The 20,792-nt window shown below is 37.3% G+C and overlaps 1 protein-coding gene across 1 annotated transcript in view; it reads right to left on the reverse strand.

The window, feature by feature from the left end:
- Nucleotides 1–20,514: 20,514 nt before the first annotated feature.
- The window catches only part of NDUFS4 (NADH:ubiquinone oxidoreductase subunit S4), a 99,964-nt gene continuing 99,686 nt past the window's right edge, over nucleotides 20,515–20,792 (reverse strand). The window contains exon 5 of the mRNA XM_058564097.1: nucleotides 20,515–20,733. Within this exon, the coding sequence (XP_058420080.1) occupies nucleotides 20,630–20,733 (104 nt within the window). The 3' untranslated portion in view covers nucleotides 20,515–20,629. The remainder of the gene's footprint in view (nucleotides 20,734–20,792) is intronic.

The raw sequence follows: 20,792 nt of genomic DNA on the forward strand, positions 1-20,792 counted from the left end.
TTAGTTTGTCTTCCATATATGGGTGAAATCATACGGTGTTTGTCTTTCTCTGTCTGGATTATTTTGCTTAACATAATACCCTCAAGGTCCATCCATGGTGTTGTGAATGGGATGATTTTTGTCTTTTTTTATGGGTAAGTAGTATTCCATTGTATATATATACCACATCTTCTTTATCCATTCATCAGATGATGGGCACTTGGGTTGCTTCCATGTCTTGGCTATTGTGAATAATACTGCAACGAACATGGGGGTGCATAAGTGTCTTTGAATTGTTGATTTCAAGTTCTTTGGATAAATACCCAGTAGTGGGACATCTGAGTCATATGGTATTACTATTTTTAACTTTTTAAGAAATCTCCATACTGTTTTCCATAGTGGCTGCATCAGTTTGCATTCCCACCAGCAGTGTATGAGTGTTCCCTTTTCTCCAACATTTGTTATTTTTTGTCTTGGTGACTATAGCCACTCTAACGGGTGTAAGGTGATATCTCAGTGTAGTTTTGATTTACATTTCCCTGGTGATTAGTGATGTTGAACATCTTTTCATGTGCCTACTGGCCATCTGTATATCTTTGGAAAAATGTCTGTTCAGATGTTCTGCCCATTTTTTGATCAGGTTGTTTGTTTTTTTGTTGTTCAATTGTGTGAGTTCTTTATATATTTTGGAGATTAACCCCTTGTCGGATATATGATTTGCAAATATTTTCTCCCAGTTGGTGGGTTGTCTTTTCATTTTGTTCCTGGTTTCCTTTGCCTTGCAGAAGCTTTTTAGTCCGATGAAATCCCATTTGTTTATTTTTTCTTTTGTTTCCCTTGTCCAAGTAGACACAGTATTTGAAAAGGTCCTTCTAAGACCAATGCCAAAGAGTGTACTGCCTATATTTTCTTCTGGGAGTTTTATGGTTTCACGTCTTACCTTCAAGTCTTTAATCCATTTTAAGTTAGTTTTTGCTTATGGTGAAAGAATAATGGTCTACTTTCATTCTTTTGCATGTGGCTATCCAGTTTTCCCAGCACCATTTATTGAAGAGATTTTCCTTCCTCCGTGGTATGTTCTTAGCTCCTTTGTCGAAAATTAGCTGTCCCTAGATGTGTGCTTTTTATTTCTGGGATTTCAATTCTGTTCCATTGATCTGTGTGTCTGTTTTTGTACCAGTACCATGCTGTTTTGATTAGTACAACTTTGTAGCATACTTTGAAGTCAGAGATTGTGATGCCTCCAGCTTCGTTCTTTTTTCTCAGGATTGCTTTTAGCTCTTCAGGGTCTTTTGTTGCCCCGTATGAATTTTAGGATTCTTTGTTCTATTTCCATGACAAATGACATTGGGATTCTGATTGGGATTGCATTGAATCTGTAGATTGGTAGTATGGACATTTTAACTATGTTTATTCTTCCAATCCATGTGCATGGAATATCTTTCTATTTCTTTATGTCATCATCAATTTCTTTCACTAGTATCTTATAGTTTTCATTGTATAGGTCTTTCACCTCCTGGGTTAAGTTTATTCCTAGATATTTTATTCTTTTTGTGGCAATTGTAAATGGATTGTATTCTTGAGTGCTCTTTCTGTTAGTTCATTATTATAGTATAGAAATGCCACTGATTTTTGTAAGTTGATTTTGTACCTTGCAACTTTGCAGTAGTTGTTGATTATTTCTAATAGTTTTCTGATCAATTCTTTAGAGTTTTCTGTATATAAAATCACGTTGTCTGCAAACAGCAGAAGTTTCTTTTCTTCATTGCCACTTTGGATACCCTTTATTTCTTCTTCTTGCCTAATTGCTCTGGTCAAAACCTCCAGTACTATATTGAATAAGAGTGGCGAGAGTGGCCCCTTTGTCTTGTTCCTGTTCTCAGAGGTATGGTTTTTAGTTTTTCACCATTGAGTATGATGTTGGCTGTGGGTTTGTCGTATATGACCTTTATCATGTTGAGGTACTTTCCTTCTTTACCCATTTCGTTGAGAATTTTTATCATAAATGAGTATTGGATCTTGTCAAATTCTTTCTCTGCATCTAATGAGATGATCATGTGGTTTTTTATTCCTCATTTTACTAATGTGGTGTATCACATTGATTGATTTGCAGATGTTGAACCATTCTTGCATCTCTGGTATAAATCTCACTTGATCATGGTGTATGATCCTTTTAATGTATTACTGTATTTGGTTTGCAAATATTTTGTTGAGGATTTTTGCATCTATGTTCATCAGTGATATTGGCCTGTAGTTTCCCTTCTTTGTTTTGTCCTTGTCTGGCTTTGGGATCAGGGTGATGTTGGCCTCATAAAATGTGTTAGGAAGTGTTCCATCTTCTTCAATTTTTTGGAATAGTTTGAGAAGGATAGGTATTAATCTTTGAATGTTTGGTAGAATACTCCAGAGAAGCCATCTGGTCCTGGACTTTTATTTTTGGGGAGGTTTTGTTTTTTTTTTGTTGATGAGGAAGATTAGCCCTGAGCTAGCATCTGTTGCCAATCCTCCTCCTTTTGCTGAGGAAGATTGGCCCTGGGCTAACATCCATGCCCATCCTCCTCTACTTTATATGTGGGATGCCTGCCATAGCATGGTTTGATAAGTGGTGCATAGGTCCGTGCCTGGGATCTGAACCTGTGAACCCTGGGCTGCCAAAGTGGAGCACAAGAACTTAACCACTACACCACTGGGCCAGCCCCAGGAGGTTTTTGATTACTGTTTCAATCTCTTTACTTGTGATTGGTCTACTCAGATTCTCTATTTCTTCTTGATTCCATTTTGGGAGGTTGCATGCATCTAAGAATTTATCCATTTCTTCTAGATTGTCCAATTTGTTGGCATATAGTTTTTCATAGTATTCTCTTATAATCTTTTGTATTTCTGTGGTATCTGTTGTAATTTCTTCTCTTTCATTTCTAATTTTATTTATTTGAGCCCTCTCTCTCTTTTTCTTAGTGAGTCTGGCTAAGTGTTTGTCAATTTTGTTTATCTTCTCAAAGAACACGCTCTAAGTTTCATTGATCCTTTCTACTGTTTTGGGGGTTTCAATTTCATTTATTTCTGCTCTAATTTTTATTATTTCTCTCCTTCTTCTGACTTTGGGCATTGTTTGTTCTTCTTTCTCTAGTTCTGTTAGGTGTAGTTTAAGATTGCTTATTTGAGATTTTTCTTGTTTGTTAAGGTGGGCCTATATGGCTATGAATTTCCCTTTTAGGACCACTTTTGCTGCATCCCATATGAGTTGGTATGGTGTAATTTAATTTTCATTTGTCTCCAGATATTTTTTGACTTCTTCTTTAATTTCTTCAATGATCCATTGGTTGTTCAATAGCCTGTTGTTTAGTCTCCACATGTTTGTCATTTTCCCAGCTTTTTTCTTGTAGTTGATTTCTAGTTTCATAGCATTATGGTCAGAAAAGATGCTTGATATGATTTCAATCTTCTTAAATTTATTGAGGCTTGCCTTGTTTCCAAGCATATGGTTATCTTGGAGAATGTTCCATGTGTGCTTGAGAAGAATGTGTGTTCTGCTGTTTTTGGATGGAGTATTCCATATATATCTATTAAGTCCATCTGGTCTAGTTTTTCATTTAATTCCACTATTTCCTTGTTGACTTTCTGTCTGGATGACCTATCCATTGATGTAAGTGGGGTGTTGAGTTCCCCTACTATTACTGTGTTGCTGTTAATTTCTCCTTTTAGATATGTTAATAGTTGCTGTATTTGGTGCTCCTGTGTTGAGTGCATATATATTTATAAATTTTATGTCCTCTTGGGGGAGTGTCCCTTTTATCATAATATACTGTCCCTCTTTGTCTCTTTTTTTTGTGTGTGGAATATCAGCCCTGAGCTAACATCCAATGCCAAGCCTCCTCTTTTTTTACCGAGCAAGATTGGCCCTGGTCTAAGATCTGTGCCCATCTTCCTCTACTTTTATATGGGATGCCACCACAGCATGGCTTGACAAGTGGTGCATTGGTGCATGCCCAGGATCCGAACCTGTGAACCCTGGGCAGCCGAAGTGGAGTGCGCGGACTTAACCGCTACCCCCCCGGGCCAGCCCCCCTCTTTGTCTTTTATTGCCTTTTTTATCTTGAAGTCTATTTTGTCTGATACAAGTATGGCAAAACCTGCTTTCTTTTGTTTGCCATTAGCTTCAAGTATCCTCTTCCATTCCTTTGCTCTGAGCCTGTTTTTGTCTTTAGAGCTGTGTTTCCTGGAGGCAGCATAATGTTGGATCTTGTTTTTTAATCCACATCCAGCCACTCTGTGTCTTTTGATTGGAGAATTCAATCCATTTACATTTAGAGTGATTGTTGATATATGAGGGCTTAATGCTGTCATTTTATCACTTGTTTTCCGGTTGTTCTATATTTCCTTTGTTTCTCATCCAGTGTATTATAGATTGACAATTTAGTTTGTTAGTTCTCTATGATGGTTTTCTCAGTTTTCTCTTTATTTGTCATTTGTGTCTCTGTTCTGATTGTTGTTTAGTGGTTACCGTAAGGTTTGTATAAAAAAATCTCGTAGAAGAGATAGTCCATTTTCTGATAGACTCTTATTTCCTTAGTCTAAGCAGGTTCCATCCCTTTCCTCTTCCTCTTCTAAGTTGTTTTTGTCACAATTTATTCCATTTTGTGTTTTGAGTTTGTGGTTACAGTGACGAGATTATATGTATTTTTGATATTTTCCTTTATCTTTAAGGTTATAATTGTTTGCTAACTTGTCCCGATAGGTGCGATTTTCTTATTTTCTCTGCCTATTTATCTCCTTGCTCAAGGCTTTGTAAACTCTTTCTTTTTTTTTTTCTTTCCAGGTATTAGGGCCTTCTTGATCATTTCTTGTAGGGGGGTCTTGTGGCAATGAACTCCTTCAGCTGTTGTTTATCTGGGAAAGTTTTTATTTCTCCATCATATCTGAAGGATAATTTCACTGGATAGAATACTCTTGGCTGAAAGTTTTGTCTTCCAGAATTTTGAATATATCATTCCACTCTCTCCTAGCCTGTAAGGTTTCTGCTGAGAAATTTGCTGCAAGCCTGATAGAGGTTCCTTCGTATGTTATTTTCTTCTGCCTTGCTGCCCGTAATATTTTTTCTTTGTCATTGACTTTTGCCAGTTTTACTAATGTATGCCTTGGAGAAGGTCTTTTTACAGTGATATAATTAGGAGTTCTGTTAGCTTCTTTTACTTGTAATTCCAGCTCCTTCTCTAGCTTTGGGAAGTTCTCAGATATTGTTTCTTTGAACTAGCTTTCTGCTCCTTTCTCCTTCCCTTCTTCCTCTGGAATACCTATAATCCTTATGTTGCATTTCCTAATTGGGTCAGATATTTGTTGAGGAATTTCCTCATTTCTTTTTAGTCTTAGTTCTCTCTCCTCCTCCATCTGAAGCATTTCTATATTTCTATCCTCCAAGCTGCTAATTTTGTCCTCCATAGTATCAGCTCTGTTATTCAAGGACTCCAGAGTTTTCTTTATCTCATTCATTGTGTATTTCATCTCCAACATTTCTGATTGGTTTTTCTTGATAGTTTCAATCTCTTTTGTGAAGAATTCCCTCTGTTCATTACTTTTGTTCCTGTTTTCATTGAATTGCCTTTCTGAATTTTATTGTAACTCATTGAGTGTTTTTTTAATGATAACTATTTTGAATTCTCTGTCATTTAGATTAGAAATTTCTGTGCCTGCAGGATTGATTTCTGGGTGCTTGTCATTTTCCTTCTGGTCTGGAGTATTAAAATACCTTTTCATACTATTTGATGGGGTGGGTTTTTGCCTTCACATAGTGGAAGTATCTGATCACAAATTCCACCTGCTACCATGGGGGTGGGGCATGAGCTGTGTATTCTGAGCCTACTGCAATCCCTGGCATCTGTGCCTGTCCTTTGGAATCTATGCTGACAGGGGACATCTGCGATTGCCCACTCGAGCTGCTGCTTTACAAACGTATGCACGTGTGCTCCAGCAGGGGTCCCTTGCTCTGGCCAAGCTAGTGCACCGGGCAGGGGGAGGGGTTCTTTGTTTTGCGTGCATGATCCCAGGGAATTCTCACTATGCCCTCACTATCTGCTCTCCTGGGATGCTGGCTTGATGAAGACACCCCCACTATTTCTAGTCCTCCCTTATGTGGGGCTTTCCCACGGCTGGGAGGCATTTCGGAGATGGAAGGCATTCCCGCAGAGAGCTGCCCGTCCCCCCTCTCCTCACAGAACTTCACATATTCTTGTGCCCTAGATTGCTGCTGGGGAGGGAGAGAAGATCCCCTTACCTTCTTCCACTTCCTCCCAGGGGTCCAGCACCTCCACTTTCAGATGTATGGCTGCGTGGGTCTCTCAGACGTCTATTGTGTTGTTTGAATGCTCTCTGTTAGTTTATGAATGTCCTTTTCGTTGTATCTTGGGGGGAAGAGTCCAAGGGCAGAGCTCACTCCCCCATGATGCTGAAGTCATTCACATTTTACATCTTTTTATCTTGTGTATCCCTTAACTAATTATTGTAGTTATAGTTAATTTTACTACTTGTGTCTTTTAACCTTCATACTAGCTTTATAAATGATTAATCCACTGCCTTTACTATATATTTACCTTTACTAGTGAGATTTATACTTTCATATGTTTTCCTGTTACTAATTAGTGCCCTTAATTTAAGCATAAAGAAGTCCTTTAACATTTCTTGTTAGGCCAGTTTTAGTGGTGGTGAACTCCTTTAGGTTTTGCTTGTCTGGAAAACTTCTTCTCTCTCCTTCGATTCTGAATGACAACTTTGCTGGGTAGAGTATTCTTGGTTGCAAGTTTTTTTCTTTCAGCACTATGAATATATCATGCTACTCACTTGTGGCCTGCAAAGTTTCTGCTGAAAAATCTGCTGACTGTCTTATGGGGTTCCCTTATATGTAACAAGTTGTTTTTCTTTTGCTGCTTTTAAGATTCTCTCCTTGTCTTCAATTTTTTCATTTTAATTATAATGTGTCTTGGTGTGAGAATCTTTGTGTTCATCTTACTTGTAACACTCTAGGCTTCTTGGATCTGGATATTTGTTTCCTTTCCCAGGTTAGGGAAGTTTTCAGCCATTATGTCTTCAAATAAGATTTTGTGTGTGTGTGTGAGGAAGATCAGCCCTGAGCTAACACCCATGCCAATCCTCCTCTTTTTACTGAGGAAGACAGGCCTTGTGCTAACATCTGTGCCCATCTTCCTCCACTTTATATGGGACGCTGCCACAGCATGGCCTGACAAGTGGTGTGTTGGTGCGCGCCTGGGATCCAAACCTGGGCTGCCAGCAGCGGAGCGCATGCACTTAACTGCTATGCCATGGGGCCAGCCCTGCAAATAAGTTTTTTTACCCTTTTCTCTCTTCTCCGTCTGGGACCCCTATAATGCAAATGTTAGTCCACTTGATGTTGTCCTATAAGTCCCTTAAGCTATCTTCACTTTTTTCATTCTTTTTTCTTTTTGCTGCACTGATTGGGTGAGTTCCACTGCCTTGTCTTTGAGGTCATTGATGCTTCCTTTGCTTCATCAAGTCTGCTATTGAACCTCTCTAGTATATTTTTAAGTTCAGTTATTGTATTTTTAGCTCTGTGACTTCTATTTGGTACTTTCTTATATTTTCTCTTTGTTGAAGTTTTCACTGTGTTCATCCATTCTTCTCCTGAGTTTGGTGAGGATCTTTATGATCATTTATCTTGAACTCTTTATCTGGTGAATCACTTATCTAAGTTTCATTAAGGTTTTTTCCTGAGTTTTTGTTGTGTTCTTTTGTTTGTAATATATTTCTCTGTATCTTCATTTTTCTTGACTCGCTGTGTTTGTTTCTATGCATTAGATAAAACAGTCACCCTTCTCAGTCTTGAAGGAGTGGCCTTGTGTAGATGAACCTTGTTGTTTAACTCTGCCCTAGCTCTTGGTTTTGTCTCACACCTTTGTGATTGTCCAAGCAGCTATTTTATTTTTAATGGCTCAAAGTAGTTGAGGGTGTGCCAATATATTTTATTTTTATTTTTTATATGTGATCTACCTTTTGGCACTTGGCTATTGTTTTCTTCTCTGAAATTCTCTCTATATATCTCTTTAAGAGGTATACCCTAAAGCAAAATGGAATGTGTATTTGATCCTTTGGAAGTTTAACTGAAGCAATTCTTCATTTATTTCAATTTATCCTTTGTTTAATACACAGTGAAGTTACATTATGTACTCCCCAGGGTCCTTCCATACTGATACATATTTACTTAATTCATATTCATTTTATGGTCCTCTGTGATCCTTCATCTCCTTCTTGTTGCTTGTAAGTTTCTTCTTTCTCATGTCAAGTTCAATAATTCTGTCTTGCATTTGTATAATTTATATTTCCCAAGTGCACTGCACTGTGTGGCCTTAGGTGAATTGCCATTTGCAAGAAAGACTAAAGAGTGCTTTAATTGTGACACATATTACTTTAGACTCACATGAAAGTCCCTTTCTAATAATCATTTGATAGTTTTACATTTTTAACATGTTTCCCCCTATTTGAGGATTGTAAATTGGTATCAAGAACAATTTTGTTTGGTTTTTGTATTTGTATGCTTTACTTGAAATAGTGTTAACACTTTTACATTGGTTGGCTCATGGTTTTGTCAATTACTCACGTAACTATATGAAGATGATCTATTTAGGAAGCCACTGCCACCACAGGCCCAGAGTGCATGGGCCTGGGAGGCAGGACTGCCTCCACTTCAATTTCAAAGGGCAGTACCAAAGCCCAGTGGTACTGTGAGGGTGGGGCCACCTGGCAGAGCCCTGGGGACCTAACCCCCACCCCATGGAGAACTGCAGTATGGCCACGACCAGTGTAGAGAGCAGCAGGTTGGGCAGTGCACCTCTGAGCCATGGGGGTAACGTTGCCACTCCAGTGGGTCTAGAAAGTAGGACCTCCACCCCAGTGGGTCCAGAAGGTGGAACATCAGGCCAAAGAGGAACTTCTTGAGACTTAAGGTTTAGTGTCATTTGCCCTTTAGGTTTTGGACCTACTTGGAATCCGTAAGCCCTCTCATCTTTCCCATTTCTCCCTTTTGGAATGAAAATGACTGTCTTGTGCCTGTCCCACCACTGTGTTTTGGAAGCATATAACTTGTTTGGTTTCACGTGTTCACAGCTGGAGAGGAATATGCCTCAGGCTGAATTGTATCTTGAGTCTCATCTATATCTGAATTAGGTATTTGTTGAGACTTTGGACTTCCGAGTCAATGCTGGAACAATTTAAGACTTTGAGGGCTATTGGGTAGGAATGGATGTATTTTGCATACATGAAGGACATGCATTTTGGGGGTCCAGGGCTGGAATGTTATGGATCGAATGTTTGTGTACCCCCAAAATTCATGTGTTGAAATCCTAAATCCCATTGTGATGGTATTAGAAGGTAGGACCTTTGGGAGGTGATTAGCTAGTGAGCTGTCATGAATGGGATTAATACTGTTATATAAGAGTCCAGAGAGCTCTCCCATCCCTTCTGCCATGTGTGCACACAGCAAAGATAGCTTTCTATGAACCAGAAAGTGGGCCTTCACCAGAACCCAACCATGCTGGAACCCTGATCTCAGACGTCTAGCCTCCAGAACTGTGAGAAATACAGGCATACCTCGTTTTAATCACATTTTGCTTTATTGCACTTCACAGATAGTGCTTTTTTAAAAAATAAATGGAAGGTTTGTAGCAATTCTGCATCGAGCAAGTCTATCAGCATTATTTTTCCAACAGCATTTGCTCACTTTGTGTCTCTGTATCACATTTTGGTAATTCTCACAATATTTCAAACTTTTTCATTATTATAATTGTTATGGTGATTTGTGATCAGTGATCTTTGATGTTACTATTGTAATTGTTTTGGGGTGCCATGAACCACACCCATATAAGACAGTGAACATCATCAGTAAATGTGTGTGTTCTGACTGCTCCACTGACCAGCCATTCCCCTCTCTCTCTCCCTCTCCTCAGGCCTCCCTATTCCCTGAGAAACAACAATATTGAAATTAGGCCAATTAATAACCTTACAATGGCCTTAGAAGTCAAAGGAAGAGTCATACGTCTCTTACTTTAAACCAAAAGCTAGAAATGATAAAGCTTAGTGAGGAAGGCATGTCGAAAATGGTGACAGGCCAAAAGCTAGGTCTCTTGTGCCAGTTAGCCAAGTTGTGAATGCCAAGGAAAAGTTCTTGAAGGAAAGGAAAAGTGCTTCTCCAGTGAACACACAACAGATAAGAAAGCAAAACAGCCTTATTGCTGATATGGAGAAAGTTTTAGTGGTCTGGATAGAAGATCAAACCAGCCACAACATTCCCTTAAGCCAAAACTAATCCAAAGCAAGTCCCTAACTCTCTTCAATTCTATGAAGACTGAGAGAGGTGAGGAAGCTGCAGAAGAAAAGTTTGAAGCTAGCAGAGGTTGGTTCATGAGGTTTAAGGAAAGAAACCATCTCCATAACATAAAGGTGCAAAGTGAAGCAGCAATGCTGATGTAGAAGCTGCAGCAAGCTCTCCAGAAGATCTACTAAGATAAAAATGAAGGTAGCCATACTAAACAACAGATTTTAAATGTTGACAAAATAGCCTTATATTGGAAGAAGGTGCCATCTAGGACTTTCATAGCTAGAGAGGAGAAGTCAATGCCTGCTTTCAAAGCTTCAAAGCTGACCCTGACTCTCTTGTTAGGCGCTAATGCAGCTGGTGACTTTAAGTTGAAGCCAATTCTCATTTATCATTCTGAAAATCCTAAGGCCCTTAAGAATGATGCTAAATCTACTCTGCCTGTGCTCTATAAAAGGAACAACAAAGCCTGGCTGACAGCACATCTGTTCACAATATGGTTGACTGAATGTTTTAAGTCCACTGTTGAACTTACTGCTCAGAAAAAAAAGATTCCTTTCAAAATATTACTGCTCATGGACAATGCACCTGTTCACTCAAGAGCTCTGATGGAGATGTACAACAAGATGAATGTTGTTTTCATGCCTGCTAACACAACATCCATTCTGCAGCCCGTGGCTCAAGGTGTAATTTCGACTTTTAAGTGTTATCTAAGAAATACATTTTGTAAGGCTCTAGGTGCCAGAGATAGTGATTCTTCTGATAGATCTGGACAATATAAATCAAAAACCTTCTGGAAAGGATTCACCATTCTAGAAGCCATGAAGAACATTCATGATTCATGAGAAGAGGTCAAAATATCAACATTAACAGGAGTATGGAGGAAGTTGATTCCAACCTTCATGGATGACTTTGAGGGGTTCAAGACTTTAGTGGAGGAAGTAACTGCAGATGTGGTGGAAATAGCAAGAGAACTAGAATTAGAAGTCAAGCCTAAAGATGTGACTGAATTGCTGCAATCTCATGAAAAAACGTTAGTGGATAAGGAGTTGCTCCTTATGGATGAGCAAAGAAAGTGGTTTTCTTAGATGGAATCTACTCCTGGTGAAGATGCTCTGAAGATTGTTGAAATGACAACAAAGGATTTAGAATATTACATAAACTTAGGTGATAAAGCAGTGGCAGGGCTTGAGAGGATTGACTCCAATTTTGAAAGAAGTTTACTGCGGGTAAAATGCTATCAAACACCATCACATGCTACAGAGAAAGAGTTCATGAAAGGAAGAGTCTGTCGATGCAGCAAACTTCATTGCTGTCTTATTTTAAGAAATTGCCACAGGCACGCCAAACTTCAGCAACTACCTAAGTCCTACTCACATCTGTAGGCATCCTGCTTTATCTTTCTATCTCGCATTATGAATAAGGTTTAAAAACATTTACTTAAATAGAAATCCTAGCAGGCACATATAATTTAGCCTAATACTTGGCCGCAAATAATATTGAATGAATGATGTGAATTTCATGGAGGAGAGTGCCCAACATTTATCAAGTATCTACTAAGTGCTTATTTATTCAATGTCATTTGATAAGGACACTAAGGTGCAGAGAGATCAAGTACAAGTGGCACATGTGACATTTGATCTAAGGGTTGTCAAGAATACTGTACAAATTTAAAAATTATAAAGAATTTTTATGTTATAAAGAATTATTATAAAGAATACTGATAAATTTATTTTAAACTTTTCTTGACTCAAGCAGGCCTAACGTCATCAGAGTCAGGTCAAAATGGGCATGTGACCATTCTAGGGAACTGTTCAAAAGGACAGACAGTATGAAGCCTCATTGTGATTATAAAAAAACCAAAAACAAAAAACTTGGTTTTGTGAACTTGCATAATTACTCCCTGTTCCACAACTTTAAATTAGACCTACTATTAAGTTATCTTTGAAGGTCCTTGTAAAATGTAGTCATTTATGTAAATACTGATAACTATGTACTGCCAAACACACTTGACAGGCAGACTGACGAGTTTAAAGAGTGAGGTAATTCTGGGACATTTTCATGGCTTTATTTTCCCATGTTTTGAATTTTCTGGGTGGGTCGTAAATGTAATCACAAGTGTCCTTATAAGAGAGAGGCATAGAGAAATTTGACCCGAGGGGAAGAAGGTAATGGTAAGACTAACGCAAGATGTTAATGGCTTTGAAAATGGAGGACCGGGCCACAAGGCAAGGAAGGCAAGGCATGCAGCTCGAGAATCCAGAAAAGGCAAGGAAATGGATTTTCCCCTAGAACCTCTGGAAGGAGCGCCCTGCCAACACCTTGATTTTGGCCTGGTGAAACTGGTTTTGGACTTCTGACCTCCAAAACTGTAGAATAAGTGTGTGTTGTTTAAAGCCACTAAGTTTGTGGTAATTTGTTACAGGAACCATAAGAAACTAATACAAAGACTAAACAGCCTTTAAACTTACTAGCAGAACCATATTTTCTTTATGAAATTGCATCTAATTTTATTCAATTTCCATTTCTGATATTCTAGTAATTTTAATCATAAGCACCTAGCAACCTACAAAGAGTGTGTAGCCTGAAGTTCAAGACAATGCCTTTCATCTTAAAAATCCTTTATTGGCCTCCTCTATTCCTTCTTTACCACCTCTTCCTCTTTGTTTACCAAAAATATTTTCCCCAAAGGCTTGTCCTTGACCTCTCCCCTCTTCTTCATAATCTTGTACTTGTTATTTTACTCATAGCTTTAATTATTATTGTACAGCCAGTGCTCTTGGCCTGTCTGCTAAGCTCCAGAGCTGCATTTCCTATGGCCTGTGCATCTTCAGCTGGGTCGCTCATTGGCATTTTGCATTCAATATAACTAGAAATGAATTCATCTTCCCACGCATAGATTTATAAACAGAAAAATCACACCAGGAAATGAATGCTTCATCAAATAAGGTATGTTAAGAATTTTGTTTTGTTTTGTTTTACACAATAATGGAAAACTAGAGAAGTATCTAGTTTTTTGGTTTTTGCAGATGTCGATTTTGAGTAATATTTCTTCCAACATTTCTTCACTTTGCCTTGTTCCACATGGACCATCCTAGTCATGGTGTAAATGACTGCAGGAATGGAAAATCTGACTTTCAGACCATTCTGTACATGAATTCTAACAATACAATCTTCTCAATCAAGTATCAACAACTTTATATACGTTTATTTCTCCATTATAAGCCATATTAAATGCTCATAGATCATGCACATCATAAAGTACTGCTCTGACATCACAGGTTTTTTGTAATGTTTAAATCAATTTTATTGAGGTATAATTTATACACCCTAAAATGTACCAATTTTAAGTGCAAAACTGATACAGAGCACTTTCTAAGGTACAGTAAGGAAAAATCAGCAAGGTACAAAAGAGTACATATAGTATGCTTCCTTTTGTGTAAGAAAATTAATACATATATGTATTTTCTTATTATTGCAAAATGATACAGGAAGGATAAATCAGAAAGTAATAAAATTGGTTGAACTACAGTGGGTAAGAAAGGGACTCCTTAGAGTACAACTTTTTAATACAGTGTTGATTTTTGAACCACATTAAAATTTTACATATTTAAAAAATAAAATTAAATCAACAAAAAAGAAAAAACCCTATAGATGAATACAAAGTAACAAATGAACCTAATTGTATATGAAAATTGATATGTAAAGAATAAATTCAAGTAACTTGGGACACAGTACTTGACTGTATCTCCTCTGCAAATTTTTTCTGAAGACAAAAAGAATAGTAAAGAAATCTTGAACCTTACCTTGTAGTTTGTTACTGGTGGTACTAGTGATTTTGAAACCATTTTGTGTGTAGTGGAGGATAGAATAAACGAGCAATACCCTGATTTAGGAAGCAAGATTCTCGTTGTGAGAGGGGTGATAAAATATGAAATGGGGAGAAGCAGAGGAAGAATGCTGAGCTATTGAATTGGAATTGGAGGTTATCGTGATATAAAAGACGTGTGTGTGTGTGTAAACTCTATTCTCTACGTAGGGCTAGATAGTACGCTAGTCTTGATTTCTTTTTTTTTTAATTTTTATTTATTTATTTATTTTTCTCCCGAAGCTCCAGTAGATAGTTGTATGTCATAGCTGCACATTCTTCTAGTTGCTGCATGTGGGACGCGGCCTCAGCACAGCTGGAGAAGCGGTGCCTCGGTGCGCGCCTGGGATCTGAACCCGGGCCGCCAGCAGCGGAGCGTGCGCACTTAAGCGCTAAGCCACAGGGCCGGCCCTAGTCTTGATTTCTAAATATTATTTCCCACTAAAAGGAAACAACAGGTTCCTTGGAGAAATTATTGATTTCAGGTCTGAGGAGGGAATGTACAAGGTAAATCTAAAATATATTGTTTCAGAAATCAAGGAGTGTTAAAAAATGGATGAAGTTATGCCAAATGGACAAAGGAGCCAGCTTGAAGGAGCTCCCATAGGTCAAATCTGGGACATTAAATATAATCACAGTAAAAAAGAAACGAGTCAACAGTAATTAATTAACAACAACAACAACAAACCAGTGGGGCCAGCTAGTAAACGGAGAATTGACAGAACTAGAAAATGACCATTTGCAATCTCCACTGTAATACCTGATTCAGGTGCACGTGTCTCCAGAAGTGATTCTTTGAGAAGAACATAAAATCACTAATTATTGGTGATGTTAATTTTGATCACTTGGTTAAGGTGGTACATGCCATATTTCTCCATCATAAAGTACTTTTATGTCTTTTAGTTAGTACATAATCTATGGGTTGATACTTTGAGACTGCATAAATCCTATTTCCCAACAAAATTTTACCAAATAGTTTTAGCGTTCTTTGGATTGTTACCAAAAATGTTCAACCTAATCTCATCATGAGGAAACAATGAGAAAAATCCAAATTGTGGAACATTCTATGAAACGATTAGCTTGAATTCTTCAAAAAATGCTCATTATCATTAAACAAAAAAGAAGGTGAACTGTTCAAGATAAAAGGAAACTAAATTCAATGCATGATTATTGATTGGATCCTGGATTTTAAAAAACCAGTATAAAGAACAATACTGGGGCAACCTGGCAAAATCTGAATATGAACTATATATTGTTAAACTATCATTATGGTCAATTTTTTCGTGAGGAAGATCAGCCCTGAGCTAACATCTGATGCCAATCCTTTTTTTTTTTTTTTTTTGCTGAGGAAGATTGGCCCTGAGCTAACACACACCTGCGCCCATCTTCTTCCACTTTATATGGGACACCACCACAGCATGGTTTGACAAGCGGTGCGTTGGTCCAGGCCTGGGATCTGAACCTGTGAATCCCAGGCCACGAGGCGGAGCGCGTGCACTTAACCACTTGTGCCACCGGGCAGGCCCCTCAATTTTTATTGTGACAATGTCATTGTGGTATATAGAAGAATAATGCCTTTTTTCTGAACAGATACATCCTGAAGTATTTAGAGATGATATTATGTTTTCTGCACCTTACTTTTAAATGAAGGGAAAATATATGTGACAAAATGTTAACTAGTAAATTTGAGTGAAGGGTATATGTGTTCATTTTCCACCTTTTTTTTGGGGGGTTGGGGGGTGAGGAAGATTAGCCCTGAGCTAACATCTGGTGTCAAGCATCCTCTTTTTGCTGAGGAAGACTGGCCCTGGGCTAACATCTATGCCCATCTTCCTCTACTTGATATGGGATGCGGCCAGAGCATGGCCTGATAAGCAGTGCATCGGTCCACGTCCAGGATCCAAACCAGCGAACGCTGGGCCACCGAAGCGGAGCACGTCACCATAACCACTATGCCACCGGGCTAGCCCCTCCACCTTTTTTTTAATAATAAAAATTTAGAGAAAATTCCAGTGAAAAGAAAAGATTTTAAAAATATAATCAGTGACCTTTAGATAAGGAGGAAATCTATTAAGTTATAATACATTATTACCACATGCCATTGTTGGCAGGCTTTGTTCACAAAATCAAGCATCATGTGCATCTACCTCCTGAACTACTTCTTGTTAAATTGACAACTGGAGACACTGAAGCTTCTCATCAGTTTCCCAGAGCTGCCATAAATTCCAGCATTCAGTTTCCTCAGCCTAGATCTACCCCCAACTAGAGTCCAAGGCGCAGATGTAATCACTTCTATATTTGTGGGAGATCAATTAAATCACAATTCAGAATCTAATTTTTTTTTCAATTTTGTTATTTAATCTTCATTACCCATTACCCATAACCATGTAGGTTTGATATTTATCTTCCAAAGAAACCCAGTGTAATAATTGTACAATTTTTTCCCCCGTTTTTGAGAATTTATGGGAGATTACTGTAACATTATAAAAATCCATTTAAAAATAACGAATGCTCAGTGTAATTTTTAGATGAGTGTAAACAACATTAACTCAAGCATCTCTTGAGTAGAGTCCCAGGAAATATCCACTAACGGTTTCAAAGCAAGACATATCAACTGAAAACCAGAAGAGAATGGGACATAGCAGCTTTGGTTTGTATTCAGAATCATCTAAACAATCAAACTAACCATTGTTTATTGAGCTTTCCCAGGAGTGAGCCTTTGTGGAAGACACTGAAAAAAGAAATTACAATCCTTACCCTTCTAGTCATTTACAGTCTGGCTGGAGAGGTAACAGTTACATTTGTAAAAATATAAAAGCAAAAAATTGAAAACAATCTAAATGTTTAAAAACTAGAAGGTGAAATTGACCATTAAATATCATGCTATAGAAAAATGTCATGAGAAAACATCATATACTCAGTGAAAAAAAGTGATACCAATACAATTTTGTTTTTTAAAAAAACGTTATTGCAATTTCGTTTTATAATAGCAACATATGTGTATGTAAGGAACAGAAAAAAAATACCAGAAACATACACCCCAATTGTATAACAATGGTTATCCTGCAGTGGTAGAATTTGTGATTATATTCTTCTTTATGATTTCTATATCCAATATTTTTGCAACACTTTTATAGTCAGAGCACAAATGTTTTAAAAAAATCATTTAAAAACATAATTAAAAATACAAAGCAGTATACGCTAAGCACCAAACTGTCCTAATGGTCAGTTCTATAAGACCAACTTCACAGGGCTGGAGTGCTCAAGGATATCTTCCTAGAAGAGATGCAATTCCCACAGAATGTAGTGCACAGTGCCCTGTCCGTGACACGGTAAGTGCTCAATAATCAGTCACTCTGATTATATCATTTAATCTTCACCTATCCTATTAAGTAGATACCTGCATTTTGGCGATGAGGAAACTGAGGCTTAGAGAAATTTAATTTCATGAGGATCACCAAGCTAGTCAGCAGCTGAACCAGAGTTCAAGCCCGAGTAGTCTAAGTCAATCTTCACTCATACTAAGTAACTAGCAATTGCTGGCTGTTATCAACTTCCTCTTTAGGTCTACAAGTAACATGAGAGCAGGGATCCAGTCAGTCTTGTTGCACTGTGAACCCAGGGTGTAACAAAGTATATAACAGTACACAGCACATAGTTGCTATCATATAAAAACTTAGTATGTTAATGCATAGATCACTTTTTTGTCACTATGGTTTACAACCAAAAACTGGATAACTTAAATCTGGGGTTCAGCTTCAGTCAACAAAGGCAAGAGCTTGATATATACAATCAAAATGGTGGTACTAAAATTTTTAAATTAAAATACGATAAAAGAGTAAGACAAATATGTTAAAAGTCATTAAAACATTTTTGTGTTGATAGTCTATTTCAGGACTATTGGTAGAGTATTTGTTTTTTTGACCCAGAAAATTTCTATCACAGGATCCCTTAGCATAAGACAGATACTATAAAAATGACAGCCATCTAGGTTATTCTCTTTCTTTTTGGATCTGTCATACTTACCCGAAAAGGCAAAAATTTATTCAAAAACAAATGGGAGCCCCTTTATACTAGTTTTACAGAAATAACTCAAATTATAAATTATACTAAATATGAACATAAGAGTCACCAAATCAGCAGCACATATAGAATAATGAGAGAGATGGAAATAACCCAGAAACAGTTGGGCATTGATTTATTATGTAAATAAGGGTAAGATATTACAAAAGAAAAGAACAATACTGAATTTTTCAGCCAATGCATGAGGTTGCCTAGGAAGTTAGTTCTACCAGAGTAACAGAAATAAAGAGTGCTATGTTAAAAACCAAAGCTAAGGTGGAATGCTAAAGCATTCTTTGAAGAAAACTTGCTTATACTGCCTTATAGTATGGGATATAAGTAGGTTTTTTTTAACTGAAATTTCAACTCATACTAATTGAAATATCTGTGGAACTTCTTAACAGTTATATTTTATCATTTTGCAGAGTTTACCATTTACTTGAATAAAACTCTAAATAAAATCACTAAGTAAAGCTTAAGATGGCAAGATATTATAGTGTAGAAATATATTTATAATTATACATTTAATTATACAAATAACACATCCATATAGTAATATATTCAAACAGTGTATTCAAAGTTAAAATAAATGTGAAAGACCCCAGACTCCCCTCTCCCACAACCAGTGGTAACCAGTAAAATCACGTTAATAGTTTCTCATGTATCTTTCCCAAAATATCCTAGAATAATGTAAGTATCTGCCACATCCCCTAGGGCATCCCCAGATAGGTTATTTACTATTATTGTTTTTTTTTCCACTTAGGAATATGTATTGAACATCATTCAGAATACCCTGTACAGTTATTTCTTGTTCTTTATAATAGCTCCATAATACTCCATTTAACTCCATTCCCCTTTTAATAGACATTTAGATTGTTTCAACTATTAGCTATTAGAAACAATTCTGCAATATCTATCTTTGTACATTCACCACTGTGTATACCCACATGCTATTTGCCTAGAAGTAGATTTTTTTTTTTAATAATTTTATTTATTTATTTTTCCCCCAAAGCCCCAGCAGATAGTTGTATGTCATAGCTGCACATCCTTCTGGTTGCTGTATGTGGGACGCGGCCTCAGCATGGCTGGAGAAGCAGTGTGTCAGCGCGCGCCCGGGATCCGAACCTGGGCTGCCAGCAGCGGAGCGTGCGCACTTAACTGCTAAGCCACGGGACCGGCCCAGAGGTAGATTTTTTTGAATTAGTGGAATACGCAGTTAACATTTTGAAAAGAGACTGCCAACATGCTCTCCAAAACAAGATTGTACAAATTTATACTCTGATGTTTTCCTTGTTGGGCTAGGTCAATGTGCTATTAGTGTTTTTATGAAATGTAATTGTGAGAGAATGTATATTTAGCATATAACTTTTGAAACATTAAAGAACACATTAGCAATCTGAAGAAATCATCTGCCATTAGGCAATCCTATTTCTTTATAGCTAAAGTAATGAAAGAGTATGGGCTTTGAAGACAGACAAATGTGGGTTCCAGTCCCAGCCTTGGCACCTAAGACCTGTGTGATTCTTTAAGTAGGTTATTTAGTCCTTTTAAGCCTTGATTTATGTTTTTGCAAAATGAGCAACATAATAGTGCCTACCTAATAGAATTATTATGAAGCTTAGCATACAAAGTGTTTACTGAAGAGCCTGACGAAAGTATGGTGCATGATAACTCATACTGCATGACCTACATGATTAACATATAACAAAAGCCTCATCTACTTATATTTTCTAAAAACAACAGTGAACACTAAAAATCTCCAAAAATGAACTGATTTTTATTTTCGCTGAGTCTTTTAATTCATAAGAATATAAAATCTTCACCTGAACCCCCTCACAATCATAAAGTATTGATTTGTGGGCAGAGTTTAGTATGAAACACAATTCACTCAGGCTTAAAGAAGCTTAGAAAATATAAAGCTCTAAATAAAGAAGAGAACTTCAATAATAAGGAGATTTGGGTTTAGGTTTATCAGATTGCAATGTAATCATGAATTTCTCTACCTATGATAAAACAGAAGAATTTCTAAGATGGCATTTTAATAATGATGGCTGGTGGTTTATAAACACTATTAACTTGCGAATGGCTATAAAAAGCAAGCGTAAACTTTAATGTTGCAGCTGATTTCAAGCATTCCTTTTAATAGATTCTAAGTACTGAAATTTCCTAAAGGTATGATCACCTCAAATCTCCTCTATATATAGGAAATTGTAACATGTTCAATTTGAGACATCAAAAAACATTTAAAATAGACACCACAAAATGTATCTGTAGTTTAAAGGTCAAATTTATTAGGAGATTAAGAGATGTATTATACATGGACTATAAATACTACACAGCTGACTTTATTCACAGTCAAGCACAGAGATATAGTCAGTGCCAACCTATTTTGTGGATACTCTTGTTCTTTTGTTCCAAGAAAAGTTTGCACCATAAGACTTGGACTTGGGTTTCGGAACCTTCCTCTCCTCAACGTCATAGCTCCATCCTAGAAAACAAAAACAAAAACAAATCCACAGGAACAGAATTAAAGAGGATACCTGAAGA

The sequence above is a fragment of the Diceros bicornis genome, chromosome 20 (genome assembly GCF_020826845.1).
Source record: "Diceros bicornis minor isolate mBicDic1 chromosome 20, mDicBic1.mat.cur, whole genome shotgun sequence".
NCBI lineage: Eukaryota > Metazoa > Chordata > Mammalia > Perissodactyla > Rhinocerotidae > Diceros > Diceros bicornis.